Source organism: Photinus pyralis, unplaced genomic scaffold (assembly GCF_008802855.1).
Source record: "Photinus pyralis isolate 1611_PpyrPB1 unplaced genomic scaffold, Ppyr1.3 Ppyr1.4_unclustered_Scaffold5924, whole genome shotgun sequence".
Taxonomy (NCBI): domain Eukaryota; kingdom Metazoa; phylum Arthropoda; class Insecta; order Coleoptera; family Lampyridae; genus Photinus; species Photinus pyralis.
The window spans coordinates 1-18647 of record NW_022171865.1 but is presented as its reverse complement, the minus strand read 5'-3'; the positions used below and the strand labels follow the sequence as shown (position 1 = coordinate 18647).

Below are 18647 nucleotides of genomic sequence, written 5' to 3'. Positions count from 1 at the left end.
GACATATCGATAACTATCGACATATCGATAACTATCGATATATCGATAACTATCGATATATCGATAACTATCGACATATCGATAGTTATCGCTATTTCATCGATAACCATCGATATTTCGATAATTATCGGCATATCGATAAGTAAAATATATCGATAGGTAAGTACCCGATACTTATCGATAGGTGAAAACAGTTATCGCCCATCCCTAACCAAGACCATCGAGAGACTGCGACAACCTTGAACCTAAACCAGGACCGTCAAGAGATTGTGTTGTTAATAGGGACTCCCCACTCAAGCAGCTAGAAAATTTGGCTCCTGTCGTTACTAAGAATTCTCCACTTCGTAAGCAGTTGGAAATACTTTCACCCATTCCAATATCAGTTTTTAAAACGTCTGCCCAGAAACGAACAAAAAAGCATTCCGAAATTTTGACGTCTACTCCTCTAAAGGAACAGCTCGAAGCGGCTAAAGAAAAAAAGATCCAAAAGGAAGAACAGGCAAGAGTAAAAAGTAAGTCAGAAAAAGTTAAGCAATAAAAAAAAAGAAAATTATCTGTTAATAAGAAAATCCAAAAACCCAGACATGTCAGAAATTTGCATTTAGGTGATGACTCAAGTAGCAACGCTAGTAGTTTTGATGAGAAGTTATGTGACGATAATGAAGACGATGATGTCGATCCTTTGAATACGGATGTGTGCATTGTCTGTGGAGAATTCGGAAAAAACCAAGAAATGTGGTACCGATGCGTTCTATGTGCAAAACTGGTCACACGCCGAATGTAGTGGATGGGACACGGCTGCGGAATATACGTGCGACCTGTGCCTTTCCAGCAATAAAAAGTTAAAAAAACAATAATTTAATAAAAAATACATTTTATCGTTTATGTTATCGTTCTTTATTACCGTTTATAAGTTTAAATTAAACAAATTAATGTATACCACTGTTTTATTTAACAACAAAGAAAATCAACCCTAGTTATGCAAGCTAAATGATATTTATAAACTGCGCGCCATTTCCCCACTAAATGCGCGGTATTACCCACTTTACATAAAATTAGGTGTTAGTTAAACTTTCTGTGAGGTAATCATGAGATACCTTACGCATGTACATACCAGTAGACAAAAGCGCGTTTAAAAAATCTTTAACCCAACTTTTTTACAAGCAAAATTTCTTAAGTGCGCGGTATTTGACCGGTTTCCCCTAATAAGGATATAGATGGTTTTTGTACACGCGTTGCACATACAGCACGAAAATTCGACGCTGTAACCCGTCCTGCTCGCAATGCGAACCATAGATTGCACTTTGCTTGGTTTCGTGTGGCTTCTTCAATGTTTATCAGGGTTTCGTCTGTTATGTCTAAACATAACCCTTCCCCAACAGCCAGGAGTTCTTCTAAAGTTTTGTTTACAAATTGTTCTTCGAACAATTGAGATAAGTCAGGCCAACGACTTGCGACCGATTCTTTGAAGTATGTATGTAAAACGCACGAGCCACCGTCTTCTCGATACAATTTCAAAAATTCTTCATCTTCGGTATCGGCCATTTCTGGTACAGCACCCATTGCAACTGGCAGTATGTCTTTGTCGCCAGATTGCAGTACTCGTTGTGGCAATTGGAATGTTGTGTCAACTATTTTTTTATGAAACTGTTTCTTTGTTTTTGGTCCTATCCAATATGCCAGTACGTCCGTTACAGACTGTTCTTGTTTACCTGCATATTCTAATGCAAATAAGATTGCAGCAGCATGAGTGCATGCCTCTTCAAGCCCTGCCACACACATGCAGTGGCAGTTTAAAATTTGTCCACTTTTGAACAACGTTATCCAAACATTCAGGCTAGGTTCATTAACCTTTTGTGAATGCATCACCTACAGTGTGTGTTAAAATTAATACTTAAGTACTAATCACATTTGTTCATCTTACTTTTCCAATTATACATAAGCAGTCCCTGATTTCTTGGGCTTTGATATCTTCAACCCATTTGCGTGCAAACGCATCCAACGACTTGTATGCTCGGATATCTTTTTGACTCTCTGAACTTATGCGAAAAATGAGAAAGTCTGTAATAGCCTCTGTTGTTATTTTTGGCAAACTATCCAATGCCAGAATAAATGTCTTGACCGACAACGAATATGGATCCGTGCCTTTCAGAACTGCTATTTTGTCCAAATACTTCTTATTTGCTTCTCCTAACTGTCGCGCATAATCGCTAAGTTTTGCGAACATCGTTTTCTGAAACTGAAAAACTGAATACAAAAATCCGCGTCGAGCAATGGAGGTTATATACGTACCAGATCGTAAAATTACACTATTTTGATCCTTTTCGGTAGTAATTTATGTATACGCCAACAATGCACGTATTTTTGATTACCACCACGATAGAAGTCGTCCAAATACACACACTGTTTTCAGAAAAAACGGGAAAAATCGAAATACCGGCATAAGAACACGTGTACCAATAGACCCCAATCAGCTGTGGTAGGCGTGTAATGTGACGTAACAATGGCGTAGATGGAAATGGTCTATTACGATATAATGAGTCGCAAGATATTATTGGGGGATATGAAGGTTTAGCGCATTTGGGAAGAAATGGAACGTTTGCGGACACAGCTTTGATGTTTCTAATTCGTGCTGCATAATTGGAAGATGCCGTTGTGCTATTATGCTTCATCTGGACCCTTCGGGTTCGCATTTTTATTAGTCGACAATTTTTCTCGTGTAATTGCTAGGCAACAGATTTTCATTACCAAAACGACCCAAATTTACTCGGTAAAATACAAACCTCTTGTGCAATTATAAGTGAAAAAACCTCTACAGCATTTTATCATTGTAATAATTGCTCGTGCCAAAGTGACAATACTGTTGCTCGTAGTCGTGATGTTTCATCTTAGACCATACAGTACATGGACTGCTATTAGACCTATGCCGTCAATACAAAATAAGTGGTCACCGATAGCGAGTTCTGAAGTCGTGGGCATGTGAATCTCAGGGTAAACTAAAGCCGTGTAAACACCACCACCACAGGAGCAGCTTCTATAGCAACCAAGTAGTAGGGGAAGGTTTAAATACTCTTCATTATTTACTATCCAGGAATAAGAATAAGTTTGTCTTGTTGGCATTTCTAGATTAATATTAATTGACGTTTGTTAATTTAAAGGTTGACAGTCTCAAATCGTGTCTCATCACAACCTCAAACAGGCTCCTTTACTCTGCAATTCACATACCCAGGCCATGTCCTTCACCATATTTTATTTGCAATTAGCAGTTGGGTCTAAGTGTTTCATACATATTTAAATAGACTTTAAAAATTGTGTGGAAATTAAGTTTTTATTACTTTTAAAAATGAGTGAAAGGTCGAAAAAGATACTACAGACGGCGTTAGCAATTACTGAGTGTAGCAAAGAGTCAAAAAAATTAAAATTGGGAGATTGCAGTAAGGTATGTACGAGTACATTACTTTTTAGGTTATAATTTTCTGCGTTATTCCGTTTTGTAATAAGTGTGCACTGTTAACGTACAAAGTTACTTAATACCTTTTAATTGTTGTAAAATTTTTTTACTTTTCGACACCCAGCATATTGTTCTGCTTTCTCTTAAACAAAAATACTATACTTATAAAGGGGACCAAGCACCATGTATGGCGCTTGGTTCGTTTTAAATATTAGTTTTAACGCTATTGTTTCACTACATTTTTTCATGATTTTAGGAATCATATGAAGAGCTTGAATATACAGATCAACATTATAAACAATCAGCAACTACTAAAGAAAATCCCAAAATAATAGTAAACCAAATATTAGTTTTAAAAAATCCACTTAAAGAAATTAATCAGCCTCTCAACCCGAGTATATCAGGTAAAAATACGCATTTAGTTATAATGTATTTTAGATTCCATCATTAATTTGTTAATACTTATTAAAAACATGACGTATCACAACTATTTCAGAAATGGTCAGTGATGTGGAAATGAACAATCCTTTCAACACAAATCTAAAAGTAATTGTTGAGGAAGTTCCAACCATTCAAACCTCACATCCTTCAGATTCCGGCGACTTAGCTGCATTTGATGTTGATAATGCTGTCAGCTTCGATGAATATTCAGATGATAGTGTTAAAGATCGTGATTATGAACCAGAGGAAGATAGTAGTGATAGTAGTTCAAAGGAAAATGAAAGTGAGTTAGTATTACTCAATGAAAAAGAACTTGAACGAAGAGAAAAGTTAAAGGAGGAGCGATAACTTTGGAAGGGACGACCTAGGAAAGGAAGGCACACTAAATATCCAGGACAAACTTTCGCAACCAGAAAAAGACTCAAATAAAACTCACTATACTGTCAAGGGAGATTTAAAAGAAGCTAAACGTTTCGTTAATTACAAGTGCAAATGTATAAAAGATTGTGGTCAAAAATTAACTGCACAGGAAAAAGAATCGTTGTTTAAAAGGTTTTGGGATTTAGCTTCGTATGACTTGCAGACCAGTTACATTGGAGCAACAGTAAAAGAAGCACCAGTTAAAAGAAAACGGGCTAAGGAAGGACCTGGCAAATCATACACCAGAATGTATACACTTGGAGAAATGGAAGTTTGTCGTGACACCTACATAAAAACCTATGGAATATCCACAAAAAGGATTAATACGGCACTAACAAAAAAACGCACCGCTACAGTAAAAGATCAGCGAGGAAATTCAGGTGGGAAGGAAAAAATTAGTGAAGAAACAAACTCCCATCAGCTGTTTGGGGTCGGGACAAGACGTGAATGACGTCACACTTTCGTAATCGTATTAAGTCCAAAATTAAAATACGATGGCAGCACTAACCGTAAAATTGTTTGTAGTCAGCGCAGCACGGTAAACTACGGCAAGTGAGATAGATATATAGGTGTCGCCTTAGAGAAAGAAAGAGGTCTAAGGGTATCGCAATTTTATATACAGTTGCGTCTCTTTACTATTTTTACTCAACGGCCTTACTTAATATGGGGAGTGCCTTATTCTGCAGGAACTATGAGTTTTTATGGAAACATTTCTGATCTTTGTTATAGCTCTTAAAAATACCTTTACAGCGATATATTACACGACTACTTCCTACTTCCGGTTACCGAAAGTGACGTCAAAATCCGAGGTTTTCGTATTCATGCAGTTGCGTAGTTTGGTTATAAACTTCTGTGGCATCTAAAATTATTGTAACTTTGTCTTCAAATGTTCGGAATACAGCTGGCATATAATGTCTTTCTGTTTGACGGGATCCCTTTATCAAATCGTTACGAAAACAACATGTTTGAAGGTAAATAAACCGCACCCAAGTGTAAAATATGACTGACACATAAGTTTCACTCAATTTATAAAATATTGAAAGTTCTTTAATAGTGTAACCTCTTCGTAGACGAATAAGTGTTAAGCATAACTTATCTCTATCTGATAACATCATGAGTTTTCTTTTTCTAATTGGAGTTCTCACTTTGTATGTGTACTTCAGTGAAGGCATTACTTCTTCATCCAGCAATTTATATAAAATTTCAAAAGCCTTCACGCTCAATCCAGTAAACAAACTGAAATGTTTACTTTTCGAAAGGGAGGCATACAGGAAAAAGTCCTGTATGAAGTTATTAGTAGGTTCTTGCTTAAGAGTCGCTTCAGTATAATCAACGTGTGACGTAGAAGGTACAGCCTTGTTGTATGGGTGGTCATCGTGTAAAGAAGGCTGTTGTTCTCGAGATTGTTCTTCAACATTTGCCACTTCTACATATTCCGCTACTTCGAAACTTCTATGCTTCCTAGCCAATTCCATGGGAATTGTTAAATAATACGGTACCGGATCAGCAAAACCTTTTTGAAAATGACTTTCACACACGTACACATTTTTTGTTATATTATGTATGTTTAAGTCCTCGTTTCCACAATTGTTTAACCAAACTAAGCATTTTACCATGTTACGAAATGGCTTCGGGAATGGATGATAACGAAGATTGCAGCCTCTCTTTGATCGTTTCGTATTTTCACAATTCTTGTAAAAGCATTTAGCCATTATTGCAAATCTAAACAAATTTAATTAGCAAGTTAGATAAAAACACTTAGGTACTACTTACATGAAATGGACGTGAACTAGATAGTTTTGTCTTCAAAAAGACAGATTTTGTAGGGTATTTGGAAAATAAATGATTGGAAGTGTAAAGGCGAAAAATACGAATAGGTAATAGGAAGAAAGGTATAAATGCGACGGAAGTGTGAAAGTAAAAGCAGAAACTAAGATTATAAGGGTAAAAGCGAGTGCAAAAGGTACAATACAAACGAAACGGACAAAAGTAAACAAGGAAGTAAGGTTATAGAACGTCTAGTTACAACCATTGTACCAATATAACTTTAGGATTATATTGCACGCCCATGTTGGTAGACGTGTAGACAAAGATAGCAATGTGTAGAACTTCCCTCTCTTTCTAAAGTTTCAGTGATGTTCGCTATTGACGATGAATTAAGGAAACAAGGAATAGATGTAGCCATGTAGTTAATCGCTAAAGTTAATTAATAAATCTTGCCATAGTGTGAAATAAGACAGTTTCCTATCTGTTTCGGATATTTGCAGTGAAGTAGCTAGTGCAGACGTTACATTAAAAAGCGATTTACTAAAGTGCCGTGCGAATACGAATTACCTATCAAGCGGACCGGTCGTATTCATTTCAATCTGTTGATAAACTGCGCTATTTTGGAATTTTTCGTGCATGCTTTAAAGTTTAATATAAATAATTAAAAACCTTTTTCGACGGAACTAATTAAACAATCCGGCATAATGAGTTCCTTAAAAAACAAGTTGCAATCCTTGGAGGATACGTTTAAAAGCACCATGATGGAGTACGAAGGTCGCTTAGGAGATGTTGTGAGTAATTATTCCCAGTCCCAACAGCCCCAAAAGACATCGGCATTGGAAAGATTGATGGCAGATTTCAAAAAATTTCAAAATGATATCTGTCAGTGTATAACAGCGTTGAAAGATGATCTGGTAGATATGGAGCGTCGATTAGATGCACAAGAAACCTACTCACGGAAAAACTGTCTAATTATTCACGGCATAGAAGAAAAGAAGGATGAGGAGATATGCAACATTGCTCTTGGTTTTTTTAAGGACCAGCTAGGGCTTGATAACCTCTACGTTAGCGATTTTGATAACTGTCACAGATTAGGCCGGATGAATACCTCAAACAACAAACCGAGGCCAGTGATAGTGAAATTTATTTCATACATTCAAAGAAACACAGTGTGGATCAACAAAAAGAAGTTAAAGGGGTCTCGTTATTTAATCACCGAATCACTCACCAAAACTCCTTCTGAACTGTATCAGGAGGCAAAAAAGGGGGTTGGAAACAAATCTACCTGGACGAGAGATGGTAACGTATGGGTTCTCCTACCGGATGGCAAGAAACGAATTGTGCACGATTTACAGGAACTTGGACTTGCAATGAAAAACTTTATAAAGAATTAAGCTACCTCCGGCTACCTCTAATCTGTAAAATTGCATTGAGTTAGGTGGGAAGCAAAAACAATGTTGGTGTTTTGAATTTAATTTTATCTGTAAAGTGCGATTATTTTGTGTTTAAATTTCTTAATGGCCAGGATGGATGCGTATTGCGTATGGCGTTTCTTTCTTTTTTTTATTTCACTTTGTTTTGTCAAAGAAACTTGTTTATTTTGTTTCTGTTTGTATTATTGTATTATTAAGAAAAGCTAGTGCTTATGGTTAGTAAAATGAAAGCGTTTAAGGTTGGTCATTTAAATGTTCGTTCATTAATTTCAAATTTTCCAGGTTTTGTCCATTTCTTAGAAGCTGCTGATTGTGATGTCTTTGCGATCTCGGAAACTTGGTTGACTGAAAAGACCCCGACAGATAATGTGGCGATCAATGGTTACAATTTCATGAGAATTGATAGGGGAAGGGGAGGCGGTGTAGGATTATATATTAAAAATTCATATCACGTTGACAAATGGGCATTTCCGTCGGTATCACGTGACATCGAGCAATTATGGATAAGTATTAAGATAAATAAATTTAAGTTGACAATTGCCGTTATCTATAGGCCTCATGGATATGACGTAAATCCATTTTTAGAATCCCTCGAAAATGCACTAATGGAAGTTCTACCGAGTAGCGATGGTGTTGTGTGCCTGGGAGATTTTAATATTAACTTAAACAACGTCACTACCACAGCGTTCCAGTCTCTTACAGAACTTATGAAGTCTTTTGCGCTAAAGCAATTGATTTCTGAACCGACACGGATGATATGCGATTCAGAGACTCTCATAGATCTTATATTGACAAATAAGGATGAAATTATTCTTGATTCAGGTACGATTACTGACCACCATTTATCTGATCATTCGTTTATTTTTTGTAAATTAAAGTTGGACAGATCCAACGATTCAATGATAACTAAGACTTACCAACAATTTAAGTATTTCAACAAGGACTTATTTACACATGATCTCTGTAACATTTCGTGGAACTTTATTTATAAAATACACAACGTCGATGAAAAACTTCAATTTCTTGTCGATAATGTCACGGATTTGTTTGATAGACATGCACCTTTTGTGACAAGTAGGGTCACCAAGCGTAATCTACCTTGGATTACGGACACCATCAAGCAAATGATGGTAACTAGAGACCGTGCGTTTAAGCGATACCAAAAATCCAACAGTAATGCGCATAAAGAGTATTATAAGTCATTAAAAAATTATGTTCAATCCGCCATTCAGCGGGAAAAGCACGCCTATCTTAACAGTTCTTCATTATTGTCTTGTAATAGTCGGCAACTGTGGCGAAGACTGCGTAACTTAAATATTGTGCAATCTCGAAAAATGGACTTTCCTTTGCAAATTGGCACAGCCAATGAAATCAATAATTTTATGGTAAATTCTATAGGTAAGTCGTCACCAAATCTGGACGTAATTGGAAACTATATGAGTTGTCGTCATCCACATGTTAAAAAAGTACTAGATTTGCATAAAACAACAGAGCACGAAGTGTTAGAAATTATAAATTCAATCAAAACCCAAGCATGTGGAGTCGATCAAATAAACATCCTGCTTATTACTATGTTGTCCCTACATTATTAAATATATCACGCACATTATAAACTACTCCTTTGAATTTAATGTATTTCCCACCTTATGGAAGAAGGCAAAGGTAATCCCACTACCCAAAGTTTCTAATCCTACAGCTTTGACTGATCTCCGGCCAATCTCTATTTTGCCAACATTATCGAAAGTGATTGAGAGAATAATACAGGGTATCTATAAAAGAACTCCGGGGTTTTAAGACAAAATATTTTAATACAGTAAAAAACGTACATACATGTTTTATACATGATTAGAAAGCTTACATTTTCAAGATTTTTAACAACTTGGTAAAGTTCAATGTGAGCTCCGTTAGATAGTTAGTCCAGACGACACTGACTGCCTGCCGCAGCCGTTACGTCATTTCATGGTCAACGCTCCGCAGCGCTGCCAACTCTTGAGAGAAACATTCCCAATTCGTATGAGTAAAACTCTTTGAGCTGCTTGTTTCAAAGGAATTGATCAAATTTTGCTATCTTTTATAGTTTAAAAAATATTAATTTTTTAAACCCCGGAGTTCTTTTATAGACTCCCTGTATATAAGCAACTATTTGAGCATTTAAACTGCTATAATCTCTTACCAAGACAGCAGTCAGGCTTTAGACCAGGGTATGGCTGCTGTACTGCCCTCTTATCAGTCACTGATGATATTTTTAACGTATTAGATAAGGGTCACGCCACTGCTCTAATACTGCTGGATTACTCCAGGGCTTTCGATATGATAGACCATGACACATTAATAGCGATCCTACACTACGTTGGTTGTAGTTTTAATTTGTTACAGTTCTTTGACTCTTACTTAACGAACCGATGTCAGATTGTGGAGTTGAATGATAACACGTCGGAGGAGATAACAATATCTAGAGGTGTACCGCAAGGAACAATTTTGGGCCCTTTACTATTCAGCGTTTACACAAGTCAATACTTTAAGGACATCAGGGAGGTTAGGGTCCACATGTATGCCGACGATACTCAAATTTATCACTCGTTTAGTATGGCAGAATTGACCACATCGGCCAGTGTCATAAACAATGCTTTAGAATTCATTATTAAGCAGGCCGAATCACACTGCCTAACACTTAATTTGAATAAGTGCAAATTACTGCTTTTTAGCAAGAAAAAAGATCGTCAGTACCTCGCTGACAACCTAAAGATAAAACTAGGAGGAAGAACATTAGAGTGTGTTACTTGTGCCAGGAATTTAGGCATGTTATTGGATTCTGATCTAAGATTTAAGTCGCACGTATCGAAGATTGTAAGTAAATCCTTTTTAGCTCTAAGGCAAATTTATTCTCAGCGCAATGTACTTAATCGACGACTAAAAGTTATGTTGTGTGAATCGTTGGTACTGTCTAACTTTAATTTCTGTGATGTACTTTACGGTCCATGTTTAGATTACTATGACAAGAAGAGAATTCAAAAAATCCAAAATCACTGCCTTCGATTAATATATGGAATTAAAAAATACGATAAAGTCTCACACTTACTTCATCAATGTAACTGGTTAAATATGTCGAACAGAAGAGATCATCACGCCTTGTTACTTTACTTTAAAGTAATCAAATTTAACACCCCACCTTATCTTTCAGAACGCCTATCATACCGTACGGATATTTATAATTTAAACGTAAGGAGGAAATTTTTCCTTCGCCCTCCCAAACATCGCACGTCATTATTCGAGAGATCATTTTCTTATAATGTCTGCAAATTATGGAACTCAATGAGTCAATCAATTAAAAACATCGCCTCCTTCACTCGATTCAAAGCTAAAACTAGAGACCATCTATTAATGTCGCAATAATGCATATTTAACTTCATTACCTATGGGATGTGACCAGTACCGCATTTCCCATTAGGCCAACTAGGCCCAGGCCTAGGGCGCAAATTGTTAGGGGGCGCTAAATTGGAAGGGGTACAAAAGAAAGAATGCGCTTTAGGTAAAGTTCAATTTGCTAGCGTCGCTTATCGTGTCCGTAATCGTTGACTTATTCGTAAGCGTAATAGGGCCGCAACGCAATCCTCGTGGTCATGCAGACCATCTTCCTGCTACGTTGCGGGCACCGGCGGCCAAGGTCATATGCAAACATACTCCCCTTTTAGCGAATAATTGAACTCGTCCAGCGGGGCGCTTTGCTCCGAGGCAATAGCTTGCACCAGTTGTACCTGTTACTTTGTTTTTTCTACATGATGAACCAGGATGTAATTATTTCTGGTTTTTAATAAATGGTCAGAATTTGTGAATATTATCTATCATAAATGTATTGTGTTTGTGTACTATTTTGGAGTTCATATTTTCGTTATTCTATACACCATCCAAATCAAATACAATTTTGACAATATCAAGAATAATTTATTTACAACTGGACGTGTATGGGGTGCGATAAGAGTGCGGAGGTAGGGGGCGCTCTTTAGTTTGTAGGCCTAGGGGCGCTGAATGGCTAAATGCGGCCTGGATGCTTGACAACACCCATAACGCCAAAATTACACAATCAAGTTTCTTTTATCTTTAGAGTAACAAACCTTAAACCTTTATAAATTTCTGAATATAGTATTCTGGTTCAAGTGGAAAGACCAGGAGCGGCACTTATGGTGCCAGTCCCTGAAACTTGCCACCTTGTTTACCCACATTATGCAGTAAACCTGATGTTTGTTTCGTCATTGAGATATTGGGCCAATAAAGGCATTTATTATATATATATAATATATATATATATATATAATATATATATATATATTTATATATATATATATAGACACCCACACACGCACACGCACGCACGCGCACCAACCAACCCAACGCATTCAGAATCACACATGGAATTCGGAACTTCATACGAGAGAAGAAAATACCGGCCAGCTTGAAAATGATGATTTACAACACGATCATAACACCGACAATCTTGTACGGAGTTAACACCTCAGCGCTAACAAGAAGAGAAGGGCGGAGCGAAAGGCACTCAGGATACTGATGGAAAACAGCAACCTTACAAGAAAGCAGATAAGGGAATTACTAGAGGAAAAGACGATCACCAGGAGACTGAAGATGAGCCAGATGAGATACTGGGGACATATAAACAGGAGGAACAAAGACCGTATCCTACGGGCTGCCAAGAATCTATGTGCCTCGGAATGGAAGGTAGGTCGACCCTGCTTCACATGGAACAACCACCATAGACCAAACCAAGGCGGCCTTGGTTAAGAACACGTCTGTTGAAAACCGTTGTAAGTTTGCGTATGGGTCTTTTGTCTCTGCAGATCACTTACAAGCACTAATTACAAATGTTGGCAGACAAACATTTTTTTAGCACCTGGTGACCTCGGCGAAGAGCACAAGATGAACTTCAGATCAGTAGAGAAGCTTTGCGATCCCGCAGTCTCTAAATTGTTGAGAGATATGGAGGAAAATACTTTAGCTACTATTTTATATTTGAAACTGATGAGAAATGTACTAAAATCTTTTTTGAACAAAGATATAACCATATTAGAAAGGATACAACTGCTCTGGCATGTTACTTTCTTCCTAAGAATCTGGCGTCAGTGGTTGGCTACATCAGGTCATTCAATTGTGGGAGCAAGGCGATGTAATGAAATTCAGCCACTTATCCGATAAGGATCAGCTATTCCATACATAATCCTATCGTGCATAGTTTATGATTCAATTAAAATTAATTATCATGCAAATGTCGGAACATTATATATTTGAATGAATGCTATTTCAACCAACAATTTGTATCCAGAAGGCAGTTATTGTGGAAACAAATTTTTCAATGTAAACGCCACCTTAAACGAAAATTTTATAAAGAATAGAGTAAATCACAATTTCACTTTTTATTTAAATTTGTTATTGGTTTCCACAAGTTATTAGATCCATTGTCGAGTTTATAGTTACAACAATTTAAAATAAGTTAACGAAAATAAATCGATAATATCTGAGGGATTGTTTGGTTGTTGTAAAGCTGAGAATAATTCATTTATTAACCTATTACGTGGTAATTTTCCAGCTAATTTCCTTATTTTACACCTTATTGAAGACCTTACTTTCTGACGGTATGACCTTTAGTGTGATAGGAATACGTATTTACTGTGGCAAAGTTGCAGTGGTTGGGAATTGTGTTATATCACATCAGTTTGAATAGCTATATAAAGTTTTTATCCGCTTCATCCAAAATTTACTCAAAGATTTACAAAATTTAATACCTAACATTTACCAAGTATTTAATAAATTTACCAATATTTACAAAATTTACTCAGTATTTACGATATTTACCCAAATTTACAAAATTTACTCAATATTTACTATATTTACCCAATATTTACAAAATTTACTAAACATTTATTATATTTACCAAATTTACTAAATATTTACCCGCAATTATAATATTTACTCAGACTTGTACACCATATTTACGTAGTGGTTGACCCCTCGTTCATACCACTTTTATATTCAAAAGGTATAAATGCGTACTCTTTAGCATTGTCATGCGTACTCTTATACAAAGCTATGTATAAGAGTACGCGTTTACAGAGTTACAAATAATGTTAATTATCTCATATTTAAGTAATAATATAGTGTGGTAATGACTAATAACAAATTATGAAACGCTCATTTTTACAAATGACATATTAAATCAATATCTACATAAAAATGAGGACATTATTTCACTTCAATCAGTAAGTGCGTACTCTTATACTTCTTTACCCTATTAAAGGAAATCGAGGAGCCAAACATGTGGCACGAAGTTTTGTAGAAAGTGCAGCGTTCGATAAATGGATCCTTACAACGTACAACTAAAACTACAAAAAGAACAACAATCCCTATCGACAGTTAGAAGAAGTAGTACAAGACAGCATTGATGTGAAAAATTACATCGACAACAGGAAGGATGTGCGGAATGAAGTTATCAAAAATATTCAAGGTGAACAAGAAAAGGCTAAATTAAAATATGGTAAAAAAAAGACCTCATGTGAAGTATGCAGAAGGAGAGTATGTTTCCATTAAACCAACAGGACCAAGCGATATTAGTCAAAAAATGGAAAAGAAATTTATTGGACCTTATTTGGTGAAAGAAGTTCTCGATAATGACCGGTACGTAATAACGGACATACCAACACATCGTATGAAGCAAGAACCATACCTGTCCGTATTGCCACCAGAAAGATTGAAGCCATGGAAGGTTTATGAAGAAGATGATACGAACGAAGAATCCGCTGATGATCAAGAAGCCGATTGCATTGAGGCAATACAAAGTCAGGAAGGGCCGAGCTGTAGGAGTCCGACCCTGGCAACCCGCTCTGGGCGAGTAGTGGGCAGAAGTACGAGGACTACAGTTAGAGAACCAAGATGTGTTTTTTTAGTATTTTGATTTAATTTTAATGCCAATCTTTATTCATGTTTTTTGTAAATCTTAACAAATTAAACTATTTTCCAAGAACGCAGTTGCGTATACATGCAAGACCTTGCATGGAATTACTATGTAGGAAGGTTATTACTTTATAGCATTATCTTGATAGCAAGTTGCACTGCGCATTATCGTTTTAATATGGTTCATATTGGTGCTGCAGGATCCAACCATGACGGCGTTGTCTTTCGGCAGGCCGGCTTCGGTAGCGCTTTGCTGGAAACACGTCTTCCAATACCAAATCCTGAAATACTACCAGGAACGCATGTTCTGCTACCACATTTTTTAGTAGCAGATCAGGCATACCCTATACACGAAACCATAATGAGGCGACCCCCGAAATATCCTTTTCACGGCAATCCACTTTGCTTGGGTTGGGTCAGTGACAGCTTGGGACACATCACTTACAGCATAAGCGATGTCTGGTCGGCTTCTTGTTGCCAAATATAAGAGACCCCGAACAGCTTCACGAAATGGTACATTTTCGGAACACTTGTCACTCAGCGGATCCTGACATTTATGACTAGTCTCTGCCGGTGTTGCTAATTGGTTACAATCAAATATGTTGAATTTTTCCAACAGCTTCTTTGTATACTCAGACTGATTCATAAAGATGGACTCGTCGGCAAATTGTCGGATCTGTAAACCTAAAAAGCATTCCACTTTGTTTACTGTTACTTTAAATTCAGTTTTTATCTGGTTTATTAAACACATAATCTCATCAGACTCCCTGATTACTAATCCGTCGTCAACATACAATACAATTATCACGCATATTTAGTTTTCTCGCGATTTTAAAAACAGACACGGATCAGAAACACTTTACACAAAACCGAGTTTATTGAAAAAATCCAAGAGGCGGTTGTTCCAACATCGAGGGGGTTGCTTTAATCCATACAAACTTCAGTTTAATTTGCACACGCGACCTGAGTAATCATCATACCCCTCGGGCTGCTTCATGTATACCTCTTCGTCTAGATTTCCGTATAAAAACGCCGTTTTAACGTCGAATTGCCGCATGTGTAGTTTTTGCAACGCTGTAATGCTTAATAAGGTTCTGACGTAACAAATCGCGCTACATGGCTAAATGTTTCGCCGTAGTCAACTCCTGCTGTTTGTGAACATCCTTTTACAACTAGACGCGCTTTATATCGATCTATTTGTCCATCGGAGTTTTTACGCGAAAAACCTACCCTGTTACAAATGTCTTATTGAAAAGAATAGTATACAATAAAATTCTCATTATATTTTATGGGATTGTATTGTTCTAATTGGAACCGATATGGATGGCAATATTATTTTAGTTGATTCCTAATGGATTAGTCCCATTATATCGGATGGAATTGGAAATCGGTGGTTTTAATTGTAAACAGAAAATATTGTGATTTCCCAATAGAAAATTTGAGAATTGTATTGTAAATTTCCAAACACAAGTACAAGCACTTTTAGCTTCGATTGTATCTTGCAACACCCTGAATTGGTGTGTCGCTTTTTTAACCGACTCTAATTATTTGGGTGGTAAAGTACCTACCGTAAAGCACCGGATTACTAGCTCTGCACGAGCGGATATCTCTCTTTCTCAGGACCAGTGGGCTAATAAATAATGTTTAAAAACAACTCTAATTCGACTAACATTTATATCACTACTAATATACCTAACGCTACAATAAGTACACTTTAATTGTGGATACTCTTAATAACAAACAGACACAAGAACTGTCTACCGCCGCAATGTCAGAACGAAATCACTCACGACCCGTTGACAACTATAGATTTACAAAATAGGTAGGCCTACCTTTCTGATGCCGGCGCCGTGTATCGCAGTTTCTTCGGAGTTCAGCTGACGATGATGGTTCTCTGGTATCCTCAGATACCTTTACCCGCACTATCGCAAAACCACTCGTTTCAATGCCACAACACGCGCACTTTAATTCGCGGCAGGCAAAAAACGAAACGTCGCCAAAATCACGCACTCTCTCCAATTAACCAGAAACCGCTGTATTCTGCCGCGGTTTTTGGTGTGCGCTGCCGAAGACGGCTACTAGCGAACTCTCTAAGTTTTTTCCTCGTTCACAAAGGGCGAAAAAGAGTGTTACTGCATCTTGGATCTTGCCGCCACACATGGTATCACCGTTGACCGTAATAATTCACATTGGTCCGGAAACCCAATCGGTTGCACATGTGGCAGAAAGTCCATGGGCCCTTTCATGCGGAGGCGTATTATCTTGCAACGCAGGGTGTCCACAAGTTCAACCTTATTATTTTACTTATACTTAACTTAAAAAATATTATATACAACTCGCCACACGGGTCCTAATAGTAACCGGTGCGTTACAATCTTAATGAGAAATTCCAATTGTGTTGGACTTGTATTGAAAATTGATGGTCTGAATTGTGAACAGAATTTGTTGGTATTTTCCAATAAATGAGTTGGAATTTCTATTGTGAATTTTCAACCAAAAACGCAATCAGATTTTACTTCAGTTGTTTTCCAGTGGGTAATTCCAATTATATATTCGGTATGTGACTGGATACAATTTGTTTAGCGTTTGTTTCTATTGGTCTCAATTCGGGGATTTTAAATATCGTCGCCCTCATACGAAAACCTCGTAAGTCCATTTTAGGGCAAAATTGAGATTTAAGCGTCATCTGTTGCTAAATAATTAATTCAACATGTGGTACAACCGTCAAATTTCTATTTTAAAAATGTTTCCTGTAATTCAATAAATAGAATACCTCGTAACTCCATACTTGTCATACACCAACACGAAAACCGCGTAACTCCATATTTTGAATGTCAACGGTAATCAGCTGCATTTTCAGTAAATAAGTGATGTGCGTTGCTTAAAGTAAATATTAAGAGGTAAGCAATCTATACTGAATTATTTTACTATAAATGTAGGATTTGTGCAATGGTTATGTGGAAAATGTTAATGTGTTCAGAATGCCAGTTATATGGAATACTTTTGATGACTCACGAGACGTTGGTGTCGTTTAATTTCAATTTAAAAATGTATGGAACGAGTGAATAGTATCTTTAGGATGATCAGCAGTCAAAATAAGAACCAATAGGACCAGTAACATTTTTCGAGTATTGTGAGAATATTATGTACCTAAATGTAAACAATGTTTTCATCATACATACTTCCTGTTTTAAAGGCGTTTATACAGTTTATACTAAAGAATTATGTGAGTGTACAAATGGAAATTTTTGCAGATGTCGCGCAGCAAAAAGATTCTGCAATTGGCCTTACAAGAGGACATTATTTTCCTAGCTCCAAGTAACGTAACTGAAATCGCCACCAACCAACCAGTCTATACTACTCCTAATAACGTTTTTGATTTGGACCTTACGCATGATACTGAAGTAACTGAACCTGAATTGTCTGAAATCACAAATCTTTTGCCAGAAAATGTGCAGAATATTTCAATTGATAGTAACTTCTTAGAAGCTATCAATGAGCCGTTGGAAATCTCCTCCTTAAATGAAGGAGTAGAAATTGAACAACATTCACACCCTGGACCTTCCGTCGCGGAAACCACAGATCCTGATTACTTGACAGGAGAGTCATCAGACGAGTTATCAGAAAGTTCATCTAAATCCACGCCTACAGATGCTATTGATGAAAAGGAAGACACCCCATCTGTCAGTAGGGAAAAACAGCCAAATGAGGAAAAACGGAAAAGAAGGAAAACTAGGCACGTGAATCAAAATGAATGGTTTGATAATGATAATAAAATAAAACGACAAAAGGGCTTAGAATACTATGGAAAGAAAAAAATTGAAAATAAATGGAATTACAAGATATCCAAACCAAAAAAAATCTACAAGAGCGTTGTAATTGCCAAATTTCTACCAAAGGTATGAAATCTAAGTCATCGTTTTTTTGTACAATTTTTTCGGAAGACGACAGACTGAAAATATTTAACCGCTTCTGGAAACTTGAAAAAAGTGCAAAGAAAGTTTTTGTTGCGATGCTTATGAGTGTTGACGACACTAAACGGCAGAGGCATAGAAAAAATGACCACGAATCAAGAAGGAAAAATAGTTTCAATTATTACTTGAAAAAAGACGACGTAAAATATAAAGTGTGTAAAAAAATGTTCTTAAATACTTTAAGTGTCGGTGAATGGACAGTGAGGG

At 36.8% G+C, this 18647-nt stretch overlaps 1 protein-coding gene across 1 annotated transcript; it reads right to left on the bottom strand.

Annotated features, from left to right (window-relative positions):
- Positions 1-1091: 1091 nt before the first annotated feature.
- On the bottom strand, positions 1092-3246 carry LOC116182565. Its single transcript, XM_031503097.1, has 3 exons — positions 3226-3246; positions 1925-2233; positions 1092-1869 (listed from the first exon to the last, which is right to left on the bottom strand). Exons 1-3 carry the CDS (start codon positions 3244-3246, stop codon positions 1174-1176), a joined length of 1026 nt encoding a protein of 341 aa, XP_031358957.1. The 3' UTR covers positions 1092-1173.
- Positions 3247-18647: the final 15401 nt, after the last annotated feature.